This window comes from Adelges cooleyi, unplaced genomic scaffold (assembly GCF_023614345.1).
Source record: "Adelges cooleyi isolate 19-005CV unplaced genomic scaffold, UGA_ACOO_1.1 ACOO_flye_CR_arks_rails_tigmint_CR_PRNA_376, whole genome shotgun sequence".
Lineage (NCBI taxonomy): Eukaryota > Metazoa > Arthropoda > Insecta > Hemiptera > Adelgidae > Adelges > Adelges cooleyi.
The window spans coordinates 7,351,870-7,362,457 of NW_026096053.1; the positions used below are offsets into that span (position 1 = coordinate 7,351,870).

At 28.5% G+C, this 10,588-nt stretch overlaps 1 protein-coding gene and 1 long non-coding RNA gene across 3 annotated transcripts; one reads left to right on the forward strand and one right to left on the reverse strand.

Moving 5' to 3' along the window:
* Positions 1-1,183: 1,183 nt before the first annotated feature.
* LOC126840965 (hypoxia up-regulated protein 1) lies at positions 1,184-7,951 on the reverse strand. The gene is made up of 16 exons (XM_050577073.1): positions 7,709-7,951; positions 7,469-7,622; positions 7,128-7,396; positions 6,853-7,058; positions 6,063-6,243; positions 5,806-5,992; positions 5,590-5,739; positions 5,324-5,527; positions 4,829-5,252; positions 4,484-4,760; positions 4,137-4,302; positions 3,784-4,047; positions 3,363-3,470; positions 3,225-3,291; positions 2,929-3,117; positions 1,184-1,609 (listed from the first exon to the last, which is right to left on the reverse strand). The coding sequence occupies exons 2-16, from the start codon at positions 7,601-7,603 to the stop codon at positions 1,575-1,577; spliced, it is 2,862 nt and encodes a 953-aa protein (XP_050433030.1). The 5' UTR covers positions 7,604-7,622; positions 7,709-7,951; the 3' UTR covers positions 1,184-1,574.
* Positions 7,952-8,361: 410 nt separating this feature from the next.
* LOC126840970 (uncharacterized) lies at positions 8,362-10,546 on the forward strand. Of its 2 annotated transcripts, none has more exons than XR_007686117.1 (3): positions 8,362-8,468; positions 8,832-8,996; positions 10,078-10,546. It is a non-coding gene; the product is annotated as an uncharacterized LOC126840970 (long non-coding RNA). The 2 variants fall into 2 exon arrangements; XR_007686118.1 differs by lacking the exon at positions 10,078-10,546 and adding an exon at positions 9,384-9,543.
* Positions 10,547-10,588: the final 42 nt, after the last annotated feature.

Here is a 10,588-nt window from a genome sequence, read left to right on the forward strand (position 1 = left end):
ATATATATATACAAAGATATTTTTAATTAATGTTATCTAATTATCTTTATCATTAATTAGATAAAGAATATTTTATTGTATATTTTTATACTCACATTGTTTATATTTTAATTTACATTTTAAGATAAAACAATTGTTTTTTTAAATATTATAGGGTAATCATTTAATTTTTCTCATTTTCATTAATTTGAACTTGTGCAGTTACACGAACTTGTATGATAAGCAAACAAATGTTCAATTATTTTATTGTTTGGTAGCGTGGATTTTATAATAAAATCCACAATATTCTAATTTGTACTCTAATTATTTGTTATAAAGATAAAATACATTAAACTCACATATTAAAATAAATATCTTTCGAGTTATCATTATTTTCTAAGTATACTATTTTCAAAACTAATAGTGATTCATATTATTGTCCATGTACGTACAGGGTTAATACATGACTGGAACTAAAATTCACTGGTGATGAATAATAAAATATATCTTTATATTATCCTTTTATTCTATAAAAGAAAAAAAACCATGTATATTTATCATAACATCTACATTAAGGGGGTCTTTATAATAGGGTTAGATAAGTATTAGTTAATGCGCCCCCATAATTGACTTAATGGATAAAAAAATTGTCCTAAATACTTAAATGTTAATTTTTATTTATTTTCAACTCCATCGGGAACAATTAAAACTCGCCCAACTTTATTTTAACACCACCTTAATGTACATAATATCCATTTATGTGAACACATAATGAGGATTTTCGGATACTTCGATAGAAGTATCAGACCAGATACTTCTAGCCCCAAGTAAGTTTTATAAAAGTGTGTCATTTTTTATACTGGTCTACTGTGACATATTTGGCCAACATTGATGTTACACTATTTATTTGAGAGGTACTAATAAAAAATATGTTACTTTTTAAAAATTGTTATTGTAAAAATATATTTTTAACGTTAATTAAAATCAGAATCAATGAAATGGTGCAAATCTTCTAAGTTCATCTTAATGTGTTCTATGCATCTAAAATAAATTTATTATAAATATCTTAACAATTATTTTCAATATTTACCGTTTCTTCTCGTTACTATTTTTATACATGAAAGGAACATGACACGGTGTATTGGAACTAAACAATTTTTAATTTTACATTAAGTGTAGGCACTGATTTAAAGAATAGAAAAAATTATTATAATGTAATTTAAATTATTTATTTACACTATTTAAAACGTGTTTAACAACTATGCAAAATTACAAGTGTACATTTATCATTTCATTGTATTATTCCAGGTAATGTTTTAATTTAGTAAAAATGTATTTCAGTTTGCACGCATCAAAAAAATAATTAACAATCACCCATTAATTTGTGCCTACTAAATAATAAAAAAAATAAACAATGACTTTCAATGAATATTATTATTCATATTCTAATATGATGTCATATAAACATCAAAATGTAATAATCGAGAAAAACAAATACAATTTGAAGGTTAAACCAATAATTTCTGATAACATTTTTTCTGGAATGTGCAGCATAATATGTTACTTGAAATAATAAACATAGAATTTCGATTTATTTATAGTTCTGAGTGTTCTTTACTCTTGCTTTCATCTGTAACAAATAATAATAAAAAACTGTTTATGGATTTTTTAATTAAAAGTATCATAAGAATACAAAGCAAACAGATTAAAAAATACACATAAGTTAGTCAATGTTAAAATAGATACAAATATGAACTTCTTTTTAAATAATGAACTGAATACATTTAATATTTTTTTTTAACTAATTATTTAATGAGAAAACTATAATATTTGAAACTATTAATGAAATTGTTGATTGTCTTCTAGAAATTACCTAACACCAACACAAGGATTGTCTTAGTGATGGTAGACATAATATATTGTCCAAGTATAAGTACCAAGAAGAAATAAATTGCAATGTTGTTACTAACAGTCTTTGTATAGACTATTGGTCGTTAATGTGTCATCTCTCTATCCAGTGGCGTAGCAAGGGTATAGCAAACTGTGCCAACACCAGGGGCGCAAAATTGTGCTTCAAAAGTGGTATTTTTATTGTACTTTCAAAATTATATTTTTTATTATACTGATTACTGTATACAATTTGTTGAAAAAATATCATCACATAAATTTTTTAATTGGTAAAAAGGTGCTTTTTTCTAAGGTTGCCAGGGGCGCTAGCGAGTCTTCCTACGCCACTATCTAAAGAAAAATTAACATGGCCTTTACAGAGTTCAAACCCGTTTGGTTAGTGTTAGCTTTGCAGTCAGTTTTAATCCTAACCCAACAAAACATGTCCCAAATAAGAATAATAGGAAAAATAGATGAGAGTAAGAAAGGTAATTATGAAATTTCCTTTACAAAGAGCTAGTCAAGCCACTCAAATTACTCAAATGTTAAAACGATATAAACACCAGATACTGTTCACAATTACATGATAATACCATAAAGTCTCTTGCAATTATTATAGATTTCATGTTGCTCTACAAGAATCATTTGTTCAAATATTTTTATTATCTATCAATCCATTCAATTACTTAAGTGTTATTCAAAATAGAAATGAAGAATGTACGGCACAAATTAAATATAAAATATATGACCAGCTTGAGAAAATATCAAAACATACGTGCTTATATTTATTTCGATATGTTTAAAGAAAATTGAATGGAAACGAATGTTTCATCAATATTTAAAACAAACGAAAACCAATTTGTATCAAACAAATGACCAGGGCCGATGAAATCCACGAGGATACATTTTCGTTAAAATAATTAAACAGTTTGGATTTATTCTCTGTAAAAAGAAACATTTCAGACCTGTGCACTTTACACTCTGTAGTAAATGCCTTTATAATTCATTAAACAAATCTTTGTGTACACCACTGTTAAAATAAATTTGCTATTCAGGTCTCACCCGTTTTAGAAGGTTCAATTGTTGGTGATCCTGTAGTTTCCGACTGACTTTTTGAATCAGCAGTCTCAATTTCTGGCTCTACAATAGATTTACTTTCATCTACCTTGTCATTTTCACTGTTTTGTGATTCTGTTTTAATAGTGCTATCTTGATCTTGTGTTTCTGATTTTTCAGTATCAGACTTTACATCTTCACGATTCAATAAAACAAATTGTTATTTTAGTTAAAATAAACAAAACATAAAAATAATCAAACTCAAAAGTTGTTAATTAGTTAGACATTAAAATAAAACATACCTTTGACTTTAGGTTCTTCTTTCTTTTTAGGTTTCCATGAAGTAAATTTATTCATTAAATATCTCATCTAAAATAAAACAGTTTATTAATACTATTTTAATCTTGATTTTAATAATAGTCGTTAATAAAATCAAATACCTCTCGTTCAATAGATGAATGTTTCAATGTAATTGATTGAACTGTCAAAACGGGATCACTGGATTTTGGAAGCTTTTCTTGTTCTGCAACTTGTTTATTCTTCCAACTCTATAATAAGTAAAATATCACATTTAATTTCTTTTATCTGACATTACTGTAAATATATTATATATATATATATACATTATTTTTTAAAGCTATATATTATGTATATAATATATATCTAAAAAAATATAACGACCACAAATTAAAAACCTGCACTTAAAAAAGAATTATGATTATAATAATTACGAGTCATAGACGTAAATGTAATATTCTGAGATGTTTAAAACTAAATCAAATAATTTTTAGAAAAAAAAATTATACTGATGTTAAAGCTCAGGGCTATAAATTATAATTTAATTAAAAAATGTATACTCACAGAAATATCATTTATTAATTTTTGTAGAGTGTCAATTTCTACTTGTGTAAATGGGGTATTTTCTAAAGTGGTATTTCGTACTCCTTCCAAAAACATTTTACTATTATTTAAAGCTTTATCAAGAGCTTCAAGTTTTGCTGGCCTCTCTGTATGTTCAATAGTTCTTTCCCATATCGGTCGCACTACTTTTACTAAGTCATCTAACTTTGAATCCAATGTTTCTGCCGCAGCACCAAAGCCATCATCTTCAAGCCAATTAGAAATCTAGATTCATAACAATAAATATATATACATATTAAAATTAATAAAACATTTATCAACTGTAGTGAAAAATTAAAATGTTAATTGCTTACTTCAGAACATTTATCATAAACTGTTTGGGCCTCTTCAGAAGTTGCAGCATTGGCATACTCTGGTTGATCTAATTTTTCACGTGCTTCGATGATAGCAGTTTCCAAGTTATTTAAAGAAGTTTCTTTACGTGATTTTTCCAAATCTTTTTTCTTCAACTGATCTACTCTATAAAATTATTCAATTTAATGTAAATAAATAGTTAGATAAGTGCCAAGTTTGAGTTAAAAAATCTACTCATCGTAAACTAAAATTAAAACAAGAACTTTGTTTAGAAAAAGAACGTTCTATAATAACATGATTTCTGATTTGTATCTGTATAGTTGGACAGTGTATACAAATAACTTACTTATTTATTGAGTTCTGCAAAATATCTCCAGAAGCAGGATATACAAATAAATATTCATGGCTAGCCCCAATAGTTTCTCTGACTGTTACAACTTTAGAATTTTTTTTGGTTTCCGTTGTAGGGATAGTATCGTTTAATGTGATTTGTTCTGTGCTATTGACTTTATCAAATGTCTCTGTACTATTTATAGTAAAATTAGCTGGTGTTGGAGGGGTTGGTATTTCTTCTTCGGGTGCTTCGTTTACAGGCTTCTCGTTTTTAAGTACTTCTTCCGGACCTATGTAGGATGTAAGCAAAGACAATTTTAAATAAACTTGCATATAAGTATTTTTTAATACATTTTACCTTTGAACAAGTTACTAATAGTGTTGCCAATCTTTGATAGAGTCGATTGTTCTTCGTCATCACTCGTAACAGTTTTTTCTACTAATAATTCTACGTTTTGTAGAACCAACAAACCACTTTCATCAAACGTAAAATGAGCTTTAATACCCTTACTATCTACTCCTTCACTTTCTTGATGTTTAGCAAAGGCATCTTTTATACCATTTAATTTAATAGTGCTAAGTGTCAAGGAGCCTAATGATTTAATTTCATCTTCTGGTAAATGGCTTAACTCCGCATAGCCTACCGTAAAGGTAAAATCTTTTTGATGTTTATTAAATGTTAAAATTTTCTTTTGAGGATACGGGTTCATATGATTAAATAACATGCGTTTTACTTGTTTTGTCGGTTTATCTTCTTCTGTAATTTCTTTGTCAAAAGTAACCTAAAATATTTTTAAGAAACATTGAAAAATTTTTATTTTGTTTTAGTCATACTTGGTTATTATAAATTTACCTGAATAGGGAACAGAGTAGCATCTTTGGTAATGAAAGGTTTAACTTTAAATCCATTACTTAGATCGGCTGCTTTATAAGCGGCTCCTAAAGAGGCGGCTTCATCTGTATTTAGAGATCGGCCGAGAGGCTGACTAATTTTTAGATCTTTAACCAAACGATCTTGTACTTTAGGAACTCTAGTACCAGCACCAGCTAACATAACCTTAAGTATTAAACATTTATTAAAAATTAAACTTACAATCTTTAACAATTTTAATATTTTACTTGTTCAATAATATCAATAGTGAGCCCTGAAGACTCTAAAGCCCTTTGAGCAGGAATTGTAACTTTATCGAATAAATCTTTACACAACTCCTCTAGCTCCTCTCGAGTTACTTTGATACGCATATCTTTTTCATCAATCAAACCTTCAATCTAAATTAAAATAATATAAATTAAAAGAAAAGAAAAGTGATTATTGTGTTGTCTGTATTTTTTTACTTGTGCAAAATGATCAGTATTAGCACTTAATACATTCTTGACGCGACCTGATTCTTTAAATAACTTAGCCATTGATCGAGCATTTTTTGTAACGTCGTTGGTTGTAAGTTTAAGGGAATTAAACTTGGTCGCCAGGTAATCTCTCAACCTTAATTGTATTTCTAAGCCACCCAAATTACGTTCGTAACTATAAATAAATAATAATGTATCGAAAAAGTGATATTAATTTGTTAATTTATATCTAAGTAAATACATACCCTACTCCTAATACAGTAAGTTGAGGGTGTAGTTCAGGAGCTATCTTGTCTTTAGTCTTCACTAACTGGTACGAAACGACTGACGCTTGTGTACTGTAGGCACCCATATCGTAAAAAAGCATGTACATTGGAGTTGTTTCATTAAAGCTTTTTGTACGGAATATACCATAATTTAAAGCAGCTTTAAAAAAATAATAAAATTATCAGTAGTTCTACCTAGTCAAACATATTCAGATTCTCAAGACAACCTTATAACAGATATATATAAATATAGAATATATATTCATAATAGAGGTTACGATTCTAAATAGGCCTTGCAAGTCAGCGGTCACACAGGGTTTTGGGTAACGGATATAAAGAAATTAAAAATGTATGTATTTAGGTGATACACGTAAAATAGAAACTTTTAAATTCATACTTATAGTCTGTTCTAAATGCGATTGTACTTGCATTAAGTAAACGCATTATGCTATTTACTGTTGCCTGCGCAGATGCAAACAAGAATAATACGTTTCAGTCTCTAAGCAAGTACAATCTCATTTTGAACAGACGATAGTGTATTATTTTATGGTAAATAGAAGGCACAAAATTACTTCTCTGACTTTTAATTTTTGTTTTATGCTTATTTTAAATATACTTGCATAACAATAATCAATAAGTTTAAGTAGTCCAAACTTTAAAACCAGTGAAGTCGTAAGGTTTTTAATAGCAGATTTAAAAATAGTGTAAAAAACCTTACATTTTTAGAGACCAATAATGTAAATTTAAACTACATTAATATTTAAATTACCTGCAGTATAACTGTTAATTAACTGTAACACTTTGATTTTAGCAATTTCTGCGGCTTTTAACATTGCTAATCGTTCAGCTTGACCAAAATAACCAGGAACTGTTATGACTGCCTCATTTATAGCTTGTCCTGCACTGTCCTGTGCGAATTCCCTAGCTTTTTCTAACATCATCGCAACCAACTCTTCAGGTGAAAAAGTTTCATCTCTTAAATTATATAGCAAAATATTATTTATATACTTATAATAAAATTATATAAATTTATAATAATCTTACGATTCAACATGTTTGAAAAGCACTGTATTTCGTAATGGATCAGCCACAAGATTGTAATATGGAAATCGTTTTTTAAACAGTACTACAGTAGGATTGTCAATTTGCTTGCCGAGCAAGTCTAAAAAGTAAATGTAACAATTTGCAGGGAAACGTACACTGATAGTGAGAGCGTCCTCGCCAAACGTTCTTTCACCATTGCGAAAAGATACAGCTGTTGGAGTTTTTCTTTTAGATTCTTTGTTCAATGCGATTTCCATTGGCACTCCAGGCTGGACAAATTTAACAAACATGAATAAGCGTTGAACGCGTAAACATTAATACCATTTAATGTAGGTACTTACTGAAACTATTGCTACTTTCATCCATTCTGAACCAAGATCTACACTCATAACAGCTACACCATGAACATTGCAAACTTGCAAATATAACAGTAACGTTGGAATTACTGTGATACATGTCCAAAGTGAAACACGCATTTTTGAAAGTCGAAAATTTCTGTTAGAAAAACATGTTTATTAAATATGAATAGATATGGTATAGGAATTGGAAATACAACTTAAGAAAGATTTTAAATAACCTACTAGTATAGTCCGAGAAGTATATGAAATTGTCCGATTTCTAGAATAAAATAAATCGGTAAAATTTACCAAGTTTTTCGAAAAGTAAAGATTATCATTTCTAATTTCGAATAAATAACAAAAACTAATAATTAAAATAGCAAATAGCAAAACAAAAAAAAAATATATAGTCACAATAAATTTAAAATCTCGTTGAAAAATTAGCAATGTAATAATTTTTAAGGAAAAAGCGTACGATTAAGAAAAGAAATTGCAGTTAAAGATTGTATTTCATTTACACTTTATAACAATCCATAAGCTTGTACTCATGTTGAAAAAAATCGCCGATTTGGCGGCTCACGATTGGTCGGCGATTTTGACACGTATCGGCTATCTGACCTAAAAGTCATTTAGTCGAAATACAAATTATTAAATGAAAAATAGATAAAACTAACATTTTTATTTGATTATTATCAAAGTTTTTGATTTTACTATAAAACTAGAAATTTAATATTATTTGTATTTTACAATGTATCATATTTTGTAAAAAATAAATTTTGATGAACATTAAAAAAAAATAATTTTTAGATTATAGTGACCGATAAGCTTATCATTTTGTGGCTATATACATTTTTTATCGATGTACATTGTTAACACATTTACAAAAACCGGCATCCCACATTTATCTTCATGTAATTATAATTATATATTGTTAATTGTTATCCTTTAGAAGACTGAACGATGATTGTATTTCGCAAGGGTCAACTAAACTAAAATGCAAAAAGTAAAAAGAAATATTTCTATTTGGTATAAATTATTAGCCGTGTGTACACTAACAAAGGGTTCTATAATATAAAACTATAGTCATTAATGCGCATTTGGGTCTGATCCATAATTAATATCTGTACAATCATAATATTATATTTATTATGCGATATAGGTATATTTTTAAACTCTATAACATTACTAGTGACAATATGTACGAGTATGCTCATTAATGATTAAAACTTAAAAGTCAATAGTTTCATACAGGTTGCATATACAAGAAAATAACTGTTTTTTTATTGTTGGAAACTATAACGCTTATATTATTATTTATTTTTAAAAACATATTATCTATTTTTATAATATCTTCTCATAATAATAGTAATCAAGTGAGGTGTGCAGCACCGCGTTAGGAGATTTACATGAGGATCGAATGTTGATCAAAATAGTTCAAATTCTCCCACAGACAGTGGTCTACAGTGGTCAGAAGTCCACGATGTACAAGAGACAGTGTTTAAAAGAGAAGAAAAATAACCACGAGGCTTATGTAAGATCAATATATTTTTTTTTGACAACTTAATTTTCACAAATAAATTAGTTGTTACTATTGAGTAACAATTAAAAATATGTTATTAATAACGTTGAAAAAAAAAAAGGCAAATTAATAACCGAAATAATAAGTTACTTTTCTATTGACTATTTATAAACTATAATTTATGAAATTAATCAAATATCATAAAAAATGTGATTGGTGTACATTTCTTACCTGATGACAGTGTGGCTGGTTTATAACTGCCTTACAAAGTGTTATTATGCTAATATAAAAAATGACTTAATAATTTTATTTTTTAAAGAATCATTACTCCACGATAATGATCAATGAATATGTTAAAAAAATTAAATTATTACGATTTGAAATTTTTTGATAATATAGTGGAAGTGACTATAACTTTGATGAAAGTGGGCCAACAAGTGCAAAATAAGATAGCTTATAACGACCAAGGTGATATTAGGCGGTACCAAATGCAAATTGATTATATTATATATATTAATAAGGAAACAATATAGAAACCGAGTCCGCAGTTATAAAACATACTCAGGTGCTAATGTGAATAGTGACCACAACTTTCTTATGATGAAAAGTAATATCAAGTATAAAAAGTTAAAGAAACCAACACAACAAAATAGAAAATACAATGTGAATATGTTAAAAGATCATACCATAGCCTCAGCTTAAACATTATGCATCCAGCATCATAGAAAAATTAAAAATACCTTTGCGAAATGATTATATTCTTCAGTAATTAAAATATTATGTTAATTTGAATGTGGTATAATAAAATGTGTTAAGACGGAATTAAACAGTACCGGAACGAAGTTATGTACCTATTAAGCAGTATGCCATATTATTCAATAACATATTTTAACTATTACTTGTATAGCCCATTAGCGGAAATCCATTGGAAATGTTAGGGAGGCTATTTTTTTTAGATAAATCTAAAATGTCGGGGTCCCCCCCCCCCAGTTTTAACTCTTCACGAATTCTTCATTTCGTATTCAAATTTTATGTTAAAAATTAAAATCTGACATGCATAGTAAAATATGCCATAATATAGTATTTCTTATAGGACGTCATCATGAGACGATGGTTTCTATACCCTGTCCGTCGAGAAATCATGACGCGGCCCGCGATCCGACGAAAATTGGCTGTTCTTCGCATCCCCCCGCGGCACCCAATGTGACTATATAGCGTTCCACCCGGAGACCGCACTGTCTGCCAGCTGCTTAGTCTTCACTCTTCAGTCTACATGCGCCAACCCGGCATGGTCTCTCAGCGAACAGGGTACAACGAGTGTCGAACAGTTAGCCACTTGGCATAGTTTATGCCGCATAGATAAGTATAAAACTAACTTGGACACTCCTCATCCTTTAAACAGATATGATAGGTAAAAATAGTAATAATCTAGCTAAACATTAAGAGGGCGTCGCGCCAGTGATTTTCAGTGGTAAAAACATGTTTACGCTAACTGAAAATAACTCGCTTAATGTTGTTTTAAAGTAAAACAACATATTATAAAATTAAAAGAGAACAATATTCCGGAGGGCAAGACGGTGAGTTTTTTTAAAAAAAATTCAGTT